At 47.8% G+C, this 16,578-nt stretch overlaps 3 protein-coding genes across 8 annotated transcripts in view; all 3 read right to left on the reverse strand.

The window, feature by feature from the left end:
* HOXB3 (homeobox B3) overlaps positions 1-526 on the reverse strand; it is a 58,008-nt gene extending 57,482 nt beyond the window's left edge. Inside the window, exon 1 of the mRNA XM_065750019.1 lies at positions 465-526. The gene's annotated coding sequence lies outside the window, so the exon portion shown is untranslated. The remainder of the gene's footprint in view (positions 1-464) is intronic.
* Positions 527-2,794: 2,268 nt separating this feature from the next.
* Positions 2,795-8,186, reverse strand: HOXB7 (homeobox B7). Of its 5 annotated transcripts, none has more exons than XM_065750038.1 (5): positions 8,076-8,186; positions 7,772-7,933; positions 7,437-7,602; positions 6,461-7,239; positions 2,795-3,853 (listed from the first exon to the last, which is right to left on the reverse strand). In XM_065750038.1, exons 4-5 carry the CDS (start codon positions 6,858-6,860, stop codon positions 3,600-3,602), a joined length of 654 nt encoding a protein of 217 aa, XP_065606110.1. In that variant the 5' UTR covers positions 6,861-7,239; positions 7,437-7,602; positions 7,772-7,933; positions 8,076-8,186; the 3' UTR covers positions 2,795-3,599. The 5 variants fall into 5 exon arrangements, with proteins under 5 accessions (XP_065606110.1, XP_065606108.1, XP_065606106.1 ...); XM_065750036.1 differs by having other exon boundaries at positions 7,437-7,649; XM_065750034.1 differs by having other exon boundaries at positions 7,437-7,652.
* Positions 8,187-9,172: 986 nt separating this feature from the next.
* On the reverse strand, positions 9,173-10,878 carry HOXB8 (homeobox B8). Of its 2 annotated transcripts, none has more exons than XM_065750029.1 (2): positions 10,447-10,878; positions 9,173-9,631 (listed from the first exon to the last, which is right to left on the reverse strand). In XM_065750029.1, exons 1-2 carry the CDS (start codon positions 10,865-10,867, stop codon positions 9,327-9,329), a joined length of 726 nt encoding a protein of 241 aa, XP_065606101.1. In that variant the 5' UTR covers positions 10,868-10,878; the 3' UTR covers positions 9,173-9,326. The 2 variants fall into 2 exon arrangements, with proteins under 2 accessions (XP_065606101.1, XP_065606100.1); XM_065750028.1 differs by having other exon boundaries at positions 9,173-9,634.
* Positions 10,879-16,578: the final 5,700 nt, after the last annotated feature.

Raw genomic sequence — 16,578 nt, forward strand, 5'->3', positions numbered from 1 at the left:
CTTTCTTTCTTTCTTTCTTTCTTTCTTTCTTTCTTTCTTTCTTTCTTTCTTTCTTTCTTTCTTTCTTTCTTTCTTTCCTTTTTCTTTCTTTCCTTCTTTCTTTTACCTTCTTCCTTCCTCCTTTCTTATTCTCTCCTCCTTTTTTTCCATTCCTCTTTCTTTTCTTTTTCCCCTCTCTCTCCCCTATTTCTTCCTCATTTCTTTTTTTCCTTTCCTACTCTTTTTCTCTTTCTCTCACCGTATTCTACAATTTTCGGATAAATATTCGCTAAAACACGTTTCCACCATGCCTGATTTCTCCCAGTGTCTCCCCCTTTTTCATCACTCCACCCTCTTCTGTCTATTTCCCCCCCTTGGGTAGGGGGGGAGAGGGAGATAGGGAATGGAACAGAGAAAGCAGATTGACAAATGCATTTTCTCAAAGAAAAAAAATAAATTAAGAGAAACAGGTATTATTTCCTTACCTTTTGACGTCCATTTCTGTGGTATAAGTAAAACATATAGGGAGAGAGAGACAGCGTTTGCTTATCTGTTAGCTGACAAATATTGTCCCAACCTGATAGCCGTCGATTGCCTCTCTGACTTGTGATAGCTTCTTGCATTTCTGTCATTTGCATAGAAAATGGAGTAACTTCCCTCTTTGAAAAATGAGAGCCACCACTCCGTCCGGAATCTCCACTGTCCCTCCATTACTACTGAGATTCCAAATCGGCAGGCAAATTAACAGAGGAATTAAAAAAAAGAAAAAGGAAAAAAAAAGAAAAAGAAAAAGAAAAAAAAAAGCCCTCTTTTCCTACGTGTGTGTGCGGATGTGAGTGCCTACGTGTGTGTGTGGATGTGTGTATAGGCGTCCCCCCTCCCCTCTCCCCTGCTTTAGACCTATCGAGCCTATACACAAAAGTAAAAAAATGTAAAGAGGAGAGAGCCCTATAGAGGACACTGATCCGACCCAAGGTGCAGCGGACAGAAGAATGGTGCAATATAACCACATGGGAAATAATAAAAAGTTCATGTTCACGGTTAGCAGTCCACATGACCGGCTCTGGCCAATCCCAGAACCCAGCCACTCATAAAGTTCTATCACAAAGTTGTAAATTTTCATAAAACAACAAGGAATTTATTGCATTTCTTCATGACCGGTTTAACAGCAGTCTTTTTCTTAGCCGCCATCTTTTTTTTTAAACAAAAATAAAAGAATATAAAAAGGGGTTCGGGGATTTTTTTCCCCCCTTTGGTTCTATGGAGGGGGGTGCTTGAGAGAAATAATCGAATAATTCCTCGTGTAATAGGCTATGAACAATAATGACTCCCCCGAAATAAAGAGATTGAGCTTGGGGTTTGGCTTTTAAATGGGCAAAGACACTAAAACAGTGGGGTTCGGGGGAGACTTCGGACGTCTCTTCTATTTTTTATCAATGCGATGGGGAGTCTTCCTCGATGCAGAGGGCAGATTTCGGGGGTAACAAAAAGAAGGCAATAAAGGTGGATCGCGATGCTCGTGCCCTGGCCAGAACAGTGGCCGAGGGGGTGGGGGGGAAGAAGAAGGGGGGACTGTGCTCGTGGGGTCCCCACGGCCGGTCACCCCCAGGAGCAGCCGAGCCCCCCTATAGCGCGAGGACTCCCATAGGGACGCACGGGTTCGGGTCTCGGAGGTATCCCCACGGCACACATCGCCTTTTCCTCGAGACCCTCCTCGATCCCCGCTGCACAGCTCCATGCCAGGAGGGCAGGGAGCGGGGCCGATGCAGCAGGACGGGGGGGAAATTTCTAGAACTGCTTTTTTTTTTTTTTTTCCTCGCTAAGAGAGCGCACCAAAGGATTCACCAAGAAAAAAAAAATAAAAGGAAGATTTCCCTTTGTTTTCCCTTCCTTCGAGCGGAATTTCCAGTGTTCAAATGCCACCGTAAGTGGCACCTTTTACTAATGGGCTTGCCGTAATTAGCAGATGCAGCCCGCGCTGCGAATCGCTCTTATGGATGTGGGCGCGCAGCTCCTTGACGTGGCATCATCCTCTCTTTTTTTTTTTCCCTGGGACCTGCTGCAGGATGCCCCGCTCGCCTCCATGGGGCCATCCGTGGCGGTGGGTGGCGAAAAGGGAAGGAGGGGAGGAAGGCAGAAAGCTGCCATTCCCGAACCAGAAGCTCTCTGCGCTTCCCCGGCCGCATCCCGAGCGCGCATTTGGCGAGCAAGTTACGCGGAGCCTCCGCTGTTGTAAATATATAAACGGGAGGGGGAGAGCGGCGGGGGCTGCTCCCTGCGCAAGTGCTTAAATTTGCTCGCTTTTGTTTTGCATTGTTGATTTTCCCCCGTTTAATTGCTTTAATTTATTTTATGCGCGCTTTGATGCTAAACGTTATTTGGCGCTAATGAAAGAGTTCCAGTCCGCAGTGAAGTAATTGAAGAGCGGAGGGAGAATCTTAAAAAAAAAAAAAAAAAAAGAAATAAAAATAATAAAAAAAGAAAATACCAAAGCCCCGGCGAAATAGATCGGCTTTTTTTTTTCTTTTCTTTTTTATTTATTTTTTCTCTTTTCTTCCCCCCCCCCTGCAAATTTGTTTAAGAAGAGAATCAGAACGAAAGATGATTTGGGCTCTCTCGGCCTCTCTGCATTCTTCCTTCATCTCTTCTCTCCTTCAGAGAGCTGGCGGCCGCGAATTGCAGCGCTACTCTTCGCATTTTGGCCAAATCCCTCGAAAAAATAAAAGCCCTCGAATGTTGGAAGCGGTGCTAAGAAGAAAGAGAAGCTCAGGGTGACAGGTCGGGGCAGGCTTTAATGTAAAAAGGATTTTTAAATTGACACATTTTGCTTGGGAAATATAATTGCGGATAGATGACAGAGTGCAAATTCTCGTGTAGTGCTCTTAGCAATAAAAGGGAACAGAACACAATGTGACGCGAGAAAAATGGAGATTTCCTTTTTATTTCGAAGAATAATCAACACAGACGAGGGGAAAATAAAAAAGCAACACGTCGCCATTAAATACCTTGCTACTTCGATATACAACAGTTTACGTAGCACAATATTAATTCCTCTTTTTTTTTTTTCCTAGGGACCTGAACGAGGAGGAAATCCGGGTAAAAATATACACAGACAGAACAGCCTCGCCACGTGGAAAGAACCACAGAGGTTATAGGGAGGAGGAGGAATCATAATTCGTATTATGTACAGGACTCTATATACGCTAAGTATAATTTGCATTCAGATTTTCAGGTCACATCCTCTAAATTAAAGGTGCTAAACACGACCACGTTACTTCATACCGAAAAGTACACAGCGAAGTACAAACGGAGATTTACAAATTACTTGTACTATAGGAAGACTCACATAGAAAAGTGTGTCTATTCTGACTCTAAAGCCACATGGAATAGGTAGATATTCATTCTATTGTACAAAAAAAAAAAGACTTCAATATAGGTAGTATTTTTTTTCAGTGTCAGGAAACACAACGTATCATTCCTAAGGTTTTAATTATTTATGCACTTAACGTTTATCTATTTTAGTATATAGTCTTTTCTGGGTGGGTTTCCCACCCCCATTTTTTTTCTTTTTCTTTCTGTTCCCGTGAGCTTTCACGTTCCCCGGATCCACCTTTTGTCCTTTATTCCTCCTCGTCGTCCTCCACGTCTGCCTTTTCCTGACTGCTGGAACCGGAGCAGGCCGTTTTATTTTCTTTTTTCCACTTCATGCGCCTGTTCTGGAACCAGATTTTGATCTGTCTCTCCGTGAGACACAGAGCATGGGCGATCTCGATGCGTCTCCTCCTCGTCAGGTAGCGGTTGTAGTGAAACTCCTTCTCCAGCTCCAGGGTCTGGTACCTGGTGTAGGTCTGCCGGCCGCGTTTTCTGTCAGTGCCTGGGAAGGAAATTTAGATTCGGGTCTGTTGGGTTTGGGGGGAGGATGTTTTGGTGCCCAGCAACACCCACCCGCTTCAGCTCCACAAAATGAAGCACCCAACCTCACCCTACCTTTCTCCTTATTCTCAATGCCAACTCTCCGCTCCAAAGAAGCTTTCCCCATCTCACTCTCCCCGTTCTCGGCCCCAAAACATCGTGCGTTTAATCGCCCTTCATCTCGGAGAGGAGATTTTCCGCGTGCAGCCCTGCTCAGCCCGCCCGTGTCTCAGAGCCGAGAGGGAGGGAGCCGCAAACTTCAGCAAGTTTCCTGCTCTCCTAGCAGGGAGCTCAGCTCCTGCCTTCATTTTTGTTTAAACGCCAGAAACTTCATATGGTGGAGGGATAAACACACAAAAAGAACCGAGCAAGAGCGAGAGAGGGGTCTGCTACCTCCCCAAACCCAACTATTTGTCCTCTCCTAAAGCTGTCATCGGGCTGTATTCTTGGAAGGTGTGTGATGGTCTTAATTATATCAGGGGATGTTTTGGGCACAGCGGTGGCTTCTGCTTGGCTGTGGCTGACGTGGGGGGCTGCTACCCCCGTGCGTGTACAACATGGGAAGAGTCTCAGCTCTACCGCAGCCTCTCGTGCTCCTATTCCTCTATTCGGAGAGGGTCTGGAAAGGGCCCGACCCGTAATTCCACCGCCCCTCTCCATCCCGACGTTTCCTGAGTCCAAGTGGAAGTAACGACACAATATAGCGCTTGTGACCCCGCTCTGTTTTCTGTGTAAATGCGATGTCTATCTGTACTATAATGTATTCTTTCGTGGAGAAGTGGGGATGGCGGACAGCAGCCCTCGGCCTCTCCTCCACACATTCCACCGGATTTCTCTTTTTTTTTTTCCCTCCTTTTTTTTTTTTTTTCTTTTTAAAAGAAGAAAAGATCCAGTCATTAAAAGGAGGGAAAAAAAAAAAAAGCAAAATAGCCGTGCTAGCTGTAAAGTACGAATCTGCAGGTCGTGGAATGTGGGTTGTAAAATGTGCTGAGGGAGAGCCATAAACTGCTGCTGAATAGGGATGACAAGTCTATCTCTGCTCGCTGATGAAATTCCACAACCGCGATCTCGCAGTGGGCATCAGGCGCTGGAGGAGGGATCCCGCTTTTACTCCCGAGGTCGAGTTTCTCTGGTTTTAGGCACAGCAGATCGCAGTGCATCCAGGTTTGGGAGTGCGGGGTCTCCCCGTTTGCCCTTCTTCCAGACCCTCCTAACGCTGTTCCTCGCAGCGTCACATGCTGAAAGGGGTGGGGGGGAGGGGGGGTGGGGGGGGTGGGGAGTGGAGGGCTTCTTAAATCTAAAGCCAGATAAAAGGGGAGACGAAGTGTTTACGACCAGAAATATTTGGTCTTTGATAAATCAACTCTAAAAGCGAATGAATTATGGAGCAGGTAATGGAAAGAACTGACCACCAAATCAGTGCGAGGGTACCTCCTGCCTGTGAAGCAGCCCAGCATTGGCTGCCCCTCTGTTTTCCTTTCCCCTCGCTTTGCAGGAGGCCGGACCGCACTCCTCTCGCCCCCGGAGTTTACTAACACGACACTTTCCGAAGATCTGGCTGCTGGCAGGGATGCTCTCGAGTTGCAATCTGGCACCCGGGCTGCCGGAGACATGAGCTCATGCGTTTTCCCCGCTCGCAGGCAGGACAGCTCTTCCCAACCCCTGCCAGGGTCACCCGGGTAATAAACAGCTCCACGGGTGTCCGAAGCACCGGGTGGGGCCCGGAGCGAAGGGAATCCCGGCCCCAGACGCTCCTTCCCCGTGTCCCAGGCGCTCCCGTGCGATGGGAACGGGATGTTTAGGAAATGTTACTTGACACTGAGACGGAACAGGGCTGGGAATGAAGGGAGAGCAGCGTCCCGGCGTGGGGTGTCCCCTGCCCGCCCCTACTCGAGGAGCCCTGCGTGGAGTTCTCCCCTTTGGGATCCTGCCTGGGGTTTTTTGGAAGGTCACCTCGCAGTCTCTGGATCCGTCCCTACAGCCGGATCCCGGCTGGAATGTCACCGGTTTTTTTTTTTTCCTGATCAGAGCTTTTAATTGAACCAAGGATGATGTGTTGCTCTTTCGGAGGGCAACATGCTAGGCTTAGTCGCGGTGTCTGGGACACGGTGGCGAGGGGCTGGCAACTGAAGGGTTTGCAGCCTAAGAAAAAACAAAACGAGCTTGCGAGCACCTCCCATCAATAGTTTATTTCAGAATCTATATCTACATCTACACAGGGGTAGCACGATCTTCATCCTGTAAATATAGGAGAAGAAGGGGATGGCCATTATTCGTGCAGCTCTGTCTGTCCCCTCTAAGACAAACTGCCTTTTGCACGGCACACACACACAGCCCCAGCACCACTAATAAATATTTAAAGCTAAAAGGATGGCTTTATGGCGGGGGTTTCTCTCTCTCTCTCTCTCCCTTTTGAAGCCGGAGATTCGTTTTCGGTGAAACGTCATGAAAGGAGTTGGGGACAATTCCCCCCTCCCCTCCCCCTCCGCCACCCCCCGCGCACGCCATAAAATAATTTACACTCCCCCCACCCCCCCGGGCTCCTTTCTTTAAGGAGGATTGCGCTTACCTGTGCTCCTCATCCAGGGGTAGATGCGGAAGTTACTGTCGCTTTGCAAATCTGAGTCCCTCTGGTCCGTTTTGTTGCAGTTCTGCTTGGAGGCATCTCCCGGGCACATCATGGAGAGGTTTTGCTCAAAGGGGGAACAGTGCATGTTGAAGGAGCCGGGCTCCAGGCCGTACCCCGAGGAGTACATGCCAGGGGGCTGGGGGTGCACGGCGCTGCCGCTGGAGTACAGCCCGGGCATGGAGGAGGCGAAGGGAGGAGTGGAGCCGGCCCCATAGCCCGCTCGCTGGGTGTTGGAGGCGAAAGCGCAAGAAGTTTGCTCGGGAAAGACTCCGGATGGGAAAACCGAACTTGCGGCTTGATATTTAGAAAATAAAGCATTCGCATAATACAATGAACTCATAATTTGGCCGGGTGATTTGTAGGTCGGGACGTTTTAGTGTCGGTTTTACGAGGTACCGTGATATATTACGGAATTAGAGTCCAGATTTACACCAAAAAGGAGCCCTTTTTCCTCCCGGCCCATGTGACGCGCGGGCACGTGGCTCCGGCGGCGCCAATCGCCGCCCGCTCCCTCCTCGGGGGCAAAAAATTGTAGTGCTGCTGGATTTATAAAATATGATAAATAATTGATGCGATATAAAACCCTCCAAGATCTATGCTGGAAGGGGTGAAATTGTGCTGGAGTCGATAAGCAACCTGTAATCAGTTTTCAGCTGAGACCGAGGGAGAAAGAAAAAGGCGAGGGGGGTGTGCGCGGTGCAGCTCCTCTCGGTCTCTCTCTGGTGGAGGAAAAGGAGCGGAGCTCTATTTATCCCTTTATTGATCCCGTCGAAAATTCCCTCCTTCACTCCATTTCCCGGCTCCGAAGCACTTTTTCACGAGACACTACACGGTCCAACCCCCCCCCCCCCCCCCCCCCCGTGACCCTCTCCCCCCTCTGCGACCACCCCCCAAAAGACAAATGTCTGATTGATACCTAATAGTTCCAGGCTCCTTTTTCCCAAATGCCATTCAGCTCTATATCTAATTTATTCCAGTGCCACGGGCTTTGAGTTTCGTATTGAGCTGGCATTTGCTTTTCTTGTTGCGAAAAATAAAGGCTGTACAGATCCCTTGTTTAGCGCGTCAGCGGTTCTGCGGGACTCAATTACAGTTATAGGAAAGCGTTACCAGCTGGCTGATTTGCTTTCTGCTGGAGAAGCAAAGAGACCTTCCAAAATGTGATCAGCTTCAGGGCTTTTTTTTTTTATCTTTCTTTTTGCTTGGGGGAAGCGGGAGAACGGGGGGAGAAAGAAAGGAATAAAGTCTTACTGGCAGGAACAGCAGCTCAGACAATGGTGGATGTGCAGCTAAGGTTTGCACCGGTTCTCCTTTCCCAAGGTTAAGTTGCAAGGGGATGTGTGTGCATCCCCACGCCCCATCCCTTTGCCACGGCAGGAGAGCAGAGAGCTGAGCTCAGCTGCACCACCGACACTTCGGCAGACAGAACAGAGGGGGGAAAAGGGAGAGTGAGCAGAGCCGGGCTACGTCGTGCAAGGGTTGGGGGGGGGGTGGGGAGAGAGAGAGAGAGGAGAGAGAGACAGAGAGAAAGAGGGGAAATGAAAACACACGTTACCTTCGGGAAGGTTTTCTGCACATCTCCCAACCTGTCACCACGCATGAACAGTTAGAAACAACAACAAGAGCAGGAGCCATCGCGGTGCCCCCCACCCCCCACCCCCCGCCCCTTCCCCGGCCCCTGCCCGGCCCAGCAGCGGCCCAGCATCTCTCAGGCAGAGCGGGCTTTGATGGCCGGGGCTGCAGCTCCCACACAATTGACTTTTATTTCCTTTCTATCAAAGTGGTCCTGGAGGAAATGGAGCAGGGTAAAAGAATGATGTCACGGAATTCTCGCTTGTAAACTTTATTGTAACTTTCTTCCGCCGCTTCCAGGTTTAGACAATAGAACAAAGTGATGAAAGAACAACAAAATATATCATTAGTTCCCCCAATAAAGTAATTCACGTATACAGTATACATTCTTTTTCACAGTTAACCTAAGGATCACTTTACAACTTGCTTCACTGTGCGCATGCTAACTAAAGGAGAGAGAAAAAACGCTTTTTTTTTTAATGGTCTTTTTTCTTTCTTTTTTCCTTTTTTTTTTTTCTTTTTTTTTTAAGACATTGAAAAACTGTAAACAAACCAACCAATAAAATAAAACAAAAGGAAAATCCCGAGGCGAACAAAAGAACAGAGGTAAGGAAAGGAAAGAGAGAGAAAGAGAGAGATAACTATAGCATAAATAGGCAGTTTCATGTTGTTGGGATGTTTGTCTCAATAGCTACCTCCAGTACATACAGATAAAGCACGAAAAAAAAAAAAGTGGAAAATAAAATAAAATAAAAAGTGCACGAATGTAATCTCACGTAACTCCTATAGCATTGAAAGCTATGTTAACCAACCCCCCCCCTCCCCCCTCCCCAGGAAAGAAGAAAGAGACAGAAAGACAGAGAGAGGGGGAGAGAGAGAGAGAGAGAGAGAGAGATTTCACAGTCATGTTTTACATAAGCTATTGCGTTACACTACCACTAGTTAATAACTGGCAAAAGGCAGGGCAGAGCTCCGCAGCACTTTTGCATAACTGTTCATTGTATCAAAGGATAATCAGGAAAGTGGTGCTTACAGCTATATTGTTTTACAGCAATAAAAGGTTTTTGTTGTTGTTGTTGTTTGTTTTCTGGGTTTTTTTTTTCCTTTTTCTTTCTCTTTTCTACGCGCTGTTGGTTTTTCCCCCCACCCCTCCCTTACATTAACTACCATTAACGTGGGGCTCGGGGGCTCTTCCACCCCAGCAGCGCTCTCCTTTCAGTCCTCAAAAATCCTTTTATTTCTTGTCCGCCTTCTGTGCTTCCCCTTCCTCGTCCACCTCCTGGGCTCTTTCCATTTTCTGTTTTTCCAGTTCTTCCTGCTCGCATTTGCTGCTGGGAAACTTGTCTTTGTTGTTTTCCTTTTTCCATTTCATCCTCCTGTTCTGGAACCAGATTTTGACCTGCCTTTCTGTCAATCCCAGGGCATGCGAGACCTCGATCCTCCGTTTGCGGGTCAGGTAGGGATTAAATAGAAATTCCTTCTCCAGTTCCAGCGTCTGGTAGCGGCTGTAGGTTTGCCTCCCCCTCCTCCGTCCAGCGGCTGCTGGGGAATTGCAAAGGTTGGGTGGAAAGGGGAAGAAGAGGAGGTTGAAAGATACATAAACCAGGCTCGGGAATGGGCGCACACACACGCACACACACTCACACACACACACACACACAGGAGGTGAGGGGGGGGTGGGGTGGGGGTGGGGGGGGGAAGAAAGGGCTCGCAGAAGCGAGGCAGGAAGCAAAGAGCGAGAGGAAAGGCTGCTCTATGATATTATAAAGGGAAGATGGTTCTAAAAGAGCAGGGTGATGGTGGAGGGAGGGGGGAGGGTCACCGCGAGCCCACTCCGAGCAGCCCAGCAAAGCCTCCACTCGCGCACTCCTTATTACCCGAACAACAACAACAGCTCCGGCTCCGGGGGATGAAGGGACACAAAAAGAGCCGCAGCCCGGGGAGAGCCAACAGCACCTCCGAAATCCCGAATCAAACGCAAAACAGAAATGAGGGGGCTTTCTAAAGGCTATAAAAGTGCCATAAACTTTAAGGACGCTTCCTTCCACTGAAAGCCCGGCTCGTTCAGCCCCCAGAAGAAAAGGGCTCCTTCAGGGTAATTAAACTATAAAGCAATTTACAAGTGCAAAAGTTTACCCCCATAAAGCACTAAAATACAGTCATTGGGGAAGAAAAGGGGAGAGAAAGAAAGAAAGAGAGAAAGGGAGAAAGAAAGGAAGAAAAGAAAAGGAGAAAGAAAGGGGGGCAGAAAGAAAGAGGGGCAGAAAGAAAGGAAGAGGGGCAGAAAGAAAGGAAGAGGGATACTTTATGGGCTCAGGAAATGCCTCTTCGCTGTCCTTCCCATCTCGCCTCACCTTGCGGTCGCATCCAGGGGAAAAGCTGGGTCGGAGAAGGGCTCTGCTCCGAGCTCTCCGCCTCCTCTCCAAGGCCGCTGGCAGCAAGCTTGCAGTCCGTGTACTGCACCAAGTCCGACTCCTGGGCGCTGAAGAGGCTCTGCCTTTGCAAAGGGTCGTAGCCATAGAAGTTGCTGGGGTCCCCATGGCACGCCACGGCGCAGGGATTCTGTTGGTAAGGGGAGCTGGAGAGTGAGGATGCTCCGTGGTAAAACTCCTGGATTTGGGTCGGATGCTGGAAGGTGCCTCCCGTGCTGGGTCCGTACACCACCGTGGGTCTGCCCCCAAGATCCTGAGCGAACCCGCAGTCATAGTAATTGGGACGCAACGAGTCCCCGGTTTTGTATTTGGAGAAGAGTGAGTTGACAAAATAAGAGCTCATCTTAATTTAAATAATAATATTTGTACGGAGGAGGAAAGGAGAAAGGGGAAAAAAAAAAAAAAAAAAAAAGCCAACCAAAAAAACCGGACCACGGGAATCTATTAGCAAAAAAAGAAAGCGCTAAGATGCTAAGCAACGACAGTTTGTGATTTCCAGGAATATAAAAGGAGGATATAATCAAAACTCTAAGCCTGCATGGTACTGAATTCTTTCCTCCCCCCCCCACCCCTAAAAAAAAAAAAAAAATCGCCACTTAAAGAGTTCTCGCTTTACATTTCCAAGAAGAGATGCCAGTTCATAAACAGTTTTCAGTGATTTACTTCAGCGCAAATGAGTTGTTTCATATTTTGCAGTGTCTTTTCATGATCATTTGCATCTATTACCAAAACCTCATCCTATTGGCTTCTCCTTACTCCACACGGACTCTGCACCGCATGATTGTGAAAGGAAGAGTGTGAGAGAATAAAGAAGGAAAAGCAAGCGAGGGGGAGCGAGAGAGAGAGAGAGAGGGAGAGAGAGAGAGAGAGAGAGGGAGCGGGAGGGAGACGGAGAGGAGGTGGGGTGAATATACGGATTAAATATGTTTAACTACCTACATTAATGAGATATCGCTCGCCTCACAACAAATCACGTACCTAGACCACCCAAAAGATTGATTTTTGGGGAGTGCTGGAAAATTAAAGAGAAGCGCTCTCAGTCGTTAATTTCCAAATTTTAACGAGGCAGTTTTAGCCTTTTTAAATGTCAGGGTCGCTTTGGAAAACTGTAAAAGAACACGATTTAATTGCTACCAGTTTTAAAAGGTCCTATAAATGTAATTGGTATTTTAATACAAGTTATCAAATCATACAGCTTCTTACCCTAAACATATTTTAAAACAAACGAGGTAGTCATATTTAACATTTTAATGATCAATTTCCTTATTATTGATAAAGGTTTAACTATCGCATGAAGGGAATTGCATTTGTAATAGCCCCAAAAAAGGCTGTAAACTGTTTAACAAACTATAAAATGCCATAAAGCCGGGGATGTTGTTGTTGTTTATACCGCACTACATAAAAGCCGTTAGGATTTTACGAGTTCTTTCCTCTACTGCTATAAAACAGAGGTTTCGATTGGACTCGTCCGCATTACGGCGAGATGTTGAGGTGTCAATATTGAATTAAAATGATTATGGTTTTTCGTATATAGCATTGACTTTTGGTGTCTCTCCCCCAACCCCCCCTCCCCCCCCCCCTTCCCCCCCCGCCCCCCGTGCCCTGCTCACGCCGAGGACTCCTCAAGATGTGGCCGGGGATGATTGCGAACTCCGAGTATTGTTTCTCTTATCACCTCCGGAGCAGAACCTCCATGCTCAGTAACTGATGGCCGCTTCCCCACCTCGCCCCCTCCTCAACAACTTCTTTTTTTTATTATTTTTCTTATTATTATTATGATGATGATTCCGTTCTTGCTTCGCGTGAGACTTATCAGGAAAGCTGGGGAGATAAGGGGGGTGGGATTGAGGGGGGGGGGGGGGGTGAAACGAGAGCGAGCCTGTCTGTTTTATTGGCGTTTGCTAACAGCGGAGCAAACTTACCCCCTAAGATGCCAACGCTGCGATTTCCCACCATCGAAACACACAGGGGGTAGATTTGGAAATTCATTTCTCGCAGTCAGCAAATATATTACGGAGACGTATTCCAGCTAATAACGGCCCCCCCAACCCCTCCCACCCCAACGCTGTCCCCCCCCCTCCCCCCCCCCCCGGAGCTTTGCGACCCTTCCTCGTTCAACGCAACTTAAAGACACTTCCCAACATTTCGGTTCCCCCTCGTCCCGAGATGTCTCACTTTGCTCCGCAGTCGCCCGCGCGGCTTTGGGCGAAGCAAAGCGAAGAAAAACCCTTTTCCTTCAGCCCTCCTCGGACGGAGGGGCGGTTTTCAACCCTCCACAACGTGAAAAAGAGGGGAAAAGTTGCACTGGTTTGATCACACCGTCTTCGTTGGGCGGTGGTAAAAATGCCTTGCACTGAAATTGGCGGTGGGAGCAGGCAGGGAATGAAGGTACGGGGGAAGCAAGAGAGGGAGAAAGAAAGAAAACAAAGATAATAACGGAATAAAACTTTAAAAGCACCCTTAGAGAAATAATTTAAGTAAACACGTTTCGTCTCTTTTGAGTAGGGATAATTTGAGACGAATCTAAGAGCCTTCTCAAGTAATTATTGCAGTTGGAGTACTTGCAGTGGTATAATTAAGGCTTTTCCCCCCTAAAAGGCGAGTTAACATTTTATTTTTCTCAACACTTTTATCGTCGATTGAGCAGATTTTGGTTTCATCTTCGAACATAAAAGCCCCGAAATGGTGCACATAAGTAAGCAGAGCTGCGCAGCGCGGGGTGGGGATGCGCGGGGCTCCAATTTTCAAGAGAGCAAAACACCAAATTGGAGAAAGAAATCCCAGCAAAGGATTTCCGCCCCTCTCTGTGCCTTTCCATCCGTACCGGCGTCCACCGACGGTGTCAAAACTCAAAATCACAGCGGTCCCCGTTCAGAAACGGAGCCCCGAGAAGGAGAGGGGGAAAGTTGCTCTTGGAAGTTCGCGTTTTATCGAGGGCGGTAGAATTTTTATGGCCGTGATGTGACGGTCACTCATCAACGCTCTGGAAATCGATAGGTGATCTTAAATCACTCATCTACCGTACTCAGATTCCCGATGAAAGGAAAATGTTTCTGTTATAAAGAGAGAGGGAGGGGAGGGGGGGAACCCCAAAACCAGCAAACCCCGGGCGGGTGCGGATGTGTGTGCGTGTGTGGGGTGTGTGCGGGAGAGATAATTTACAGAGACCCAACGGAGGAGAGATTTATTGGGAATTCACGAGAAAGAAAGGGGAAAAAAAAAAAAGAGCCCCAAACCCTCTGTGGGGTAAACCTTAACTTTACGCTGCTCTGTGCTTTCATGGGAACACGAGGGCACAGTTTCCCTTCTCGTGCTTTATTATTGCCATTATGGTTGTTATTTCATCTGCATCTCTTTACCCGGCCGTCTCATCGGATGGGTTTGAGATCGAGTCTCGGGGTGTTGAGGCTTCGTCTCTTTGGACAACGCCTCGGATCGTTGTTCCCGTGCTGCTGTGGGCATCGCTGCAACTTGTGCAGAGCGCTGCAAATCGGGGAACGGTTTTCCTCGCCCAAAATCCACAGCTGCACCGATCCGAGAGGAAAACTCTCCTTGAAAACGCGCGGCATCTTCTCCTACCGCGTTGTTATCTGGGGCTGAACGTAAGGAATGGGGCATCTGCACGGTGACTGCCTCGTGGGGATGATGGGGGGTGGGGGGGTGGGGGGGGAAGGTCAAAATAAAAGTGAATAAATAGAGCTAAAAGTTCGCATTTCGGTGATGTCGCCTTAACGGAGGAATTAGGCACATTGTACAGCGTGGTAAGTTGGTGGTGTTTGAGATTTCCTATTTTGTGACGTTTAGAAATATTTCAGGCTTGTTGAGTGAAGTCTCAGGGCACGAAGAAGCGGCAGCATTAGCGAAAAGAGCAAGAACAAAATTCTACAAAGCGAGGTTATTAAGCGATGGTTATGAATCTAAAACACATCAGATGAAGAGCCGAGATTGCACAGTTCATCCTAATGGCCAAGGTACAGTGCCAAGGAAAAACATCCCTGTTCTGCGTGCCCGTTTCTCCCCGAAATCTCTAAGCCACTTCTCCTTTTCAGTCCTCCAAACGTAAATCTTCGATTTGGAGACAATTGGGTGGCCCTCCCACCTCCACCCGAACTCGCAGAAGACAAAAACGATACATTTTCTCCCCTTTACATGAACATTGGAAATAGATGCATGTCCCACCTCTCACTCCATCCCAACCGATAGATTAACTCCCCTCCTCTATTTTTCTTTTATTTTTTTTCCGAGCATCACGCAATTCACTCTCGCAAATAAAAAAAAAAAAAAAAAAAAGACAGAGAGAGAAAAATAGATGTAACCTATAAAATCGGCAAAACAGCTATAATTAACCCTATATTTTATGCCTCGGGATGGTTCCCGCTCGCCAGCAGCGGCGCGGTGCTGCCGCTAATGAAATCAAGGTGTTGCGGGGAGCGCCGCCGTGGGGCGCGGGTCTATCGTGGAGCAATGGCGCCACCTCGCGGCCAAGTGCGGCACTGCAGCGCTGCCGGCGGTGCGGGGGTCTCCGCGCGGGGCAGTTGGGTTTGGGGGGGCACGGAGCTGCCAAGGAAAGGAGGTGGGGAAGGAAGAGGGTAAGAAAAAGAAAAATGGACTTCGTCCTCCTCTCCTCGCGGCGTTGGAGTGTTGCGCTCCGAGAGCCCCATCATCCAGCAGCTCTGCTAGCAATAAAAGAGACAAAATGGGGTTGCTTTTGAAAACCACTATTGTTTCAAATTCCGAGACTAAACAATTGGTCATTCTGCTCTGGAGGGGGAAGGCCAGGGCTGTAAACCGATAAAGAGCTTCCCAAGCCCAGACGTCTCGCCAGAACTTGGAGTGTGTGTGTGTGAGTGCGGGGGTGCCCCTGTGTGTGTTGTTGTTGTGTGCACGGCTCTGCATTCTGGCGGCCTGGAATTGCTTTAAAGAAAGAGAAAGAAAAGAAAAAGAAAAGAGAAAAAAAAAAGAAAAAGAACAAAGGGTATCATCCAGAGTGCGGGACTTTCACGGCAACTGCAGGAGAAGAATAAATTAGCCAAAGTCCCTCCCCACCTTTTCTCTCCCCCCAGCCCATCTCTTATTTTTTAACTCCCCCCCTCCGTTAAGAAAAAAACAAAACAAAACAAAACAGAATAAAAATAAAGAAGGGAACTTTATATGCGACCGAAGCAGAAATGAGAGCATTTACGCGTTGGGTTTCCCCACATTCCCAAGTCGTTGTAGTAATTTAGGAGTTCCTGAAAGTTTTCTTGCACTGTTTGCTTTACAGCCGTTTAGTTCCTTAACCTTCAGAAATTTATACCCTATAAAGTTTTATAGCGGTCATATTCTTTTATTGCAGCACACTGCACTGAATTTTCCTTTTTTTATGACAAGTTACTTCCCTTTCTCTCTCTTCCCTCTGTAAGCTCCAAATATCTTTTTTTCTTCTATTGTTTTCTTTTCGTAGCTGCCCCAAAGAAAGGATTTTCTTCAAAAAAAGAAGTGAAAAATCGCCCTTTAGAGCGCCCATTATGTTAAAAATTAGTGGAAAGAGATTCTCGGTTGTATTTCTCACTACCTGCTTCCCGCAGGGCTGAGCGGCTCTTACATTTGGTTTGGTTTTGCTTTGGTGGTTTATTTTATTTTATTTTACCTATTTTCTTGTTTATTTCTTGAATAGAGAGAAGCACTTCCCCGGAACTTCTCTCCCACCACGAGCAATAAGACGTCAAACGAATTTAGGGGTGCAATCACCCATCCCTGAGCCCACGGCAGAAGGAGCGGCGTGTCAAAGCCGAGGTGATGCCAATGGAGTGGGGTATCCCCACGTTACTTTGGGGTTTCTGATATCCCCGTGCACAGAGATATAAACGGAGACCGTCAAACCGAGCGTGCCCGTCCGCCTGCTCTCCCCCAGGGCTAAAATGAAGATGCAAAGACGAAAATCTTCCAAACGAACGGACAAACCAGCAAGGAAAAGAGCTGCAGCCCGGAAAGGGAATCGGAGATGAACGATCTCCGAATTAATACAACAAAATAAAGGGATGGAAAAGAGAGAAAAAAAATAAAAGGCTTAGA

Source organism: Cyrtonyx montezumae, unplaced genomic scaffold, assembly GCF_038088225.1.
Source record: "Cyrtonyx montezumae isolate F1298 unplaced genomic scaffold, pur_monq_1.0 scaffold_61, whole genome shotgun sequence".
Classification (NCBI taxonomy): domain Eukaryota; kingdom Metazoa; phylum Chordata; class Aves; order Galliformes; family Odontophoridae; genus Cyrtonyx; species Cyrtonyx montezumae.

Coding starts and splice junctions, on each gene's coding strand:
- HOXB8 (XM_065750028.1), bottom strand. CDS start 10,867: ATGAGCTCTTATTTTGTCAACTCACTCTTCTCCAAATACAAAACCGGG. Junction 9,635..10,446: donor CCCCTGGATGCGACCGCAAG/GTGAGGCGAGAT, acceptor GCAATTCCCCAG/CAGCCGCTGGACGGAGGAGG.
- HOXB7 (XM_065750038.1), bottom strand. CDS start 6,860: ATGAGTTCATTGTATTATGCGAATGCTTTATTTTCTAAATATCAAGCC. Junction 3,854..6,460: donor CCCCTGGATGAGGAGCACAG/GTAAGCGCAATC, acceptor TTTCCTTCCCAG/GCACTGACAGAAAACGCGGC.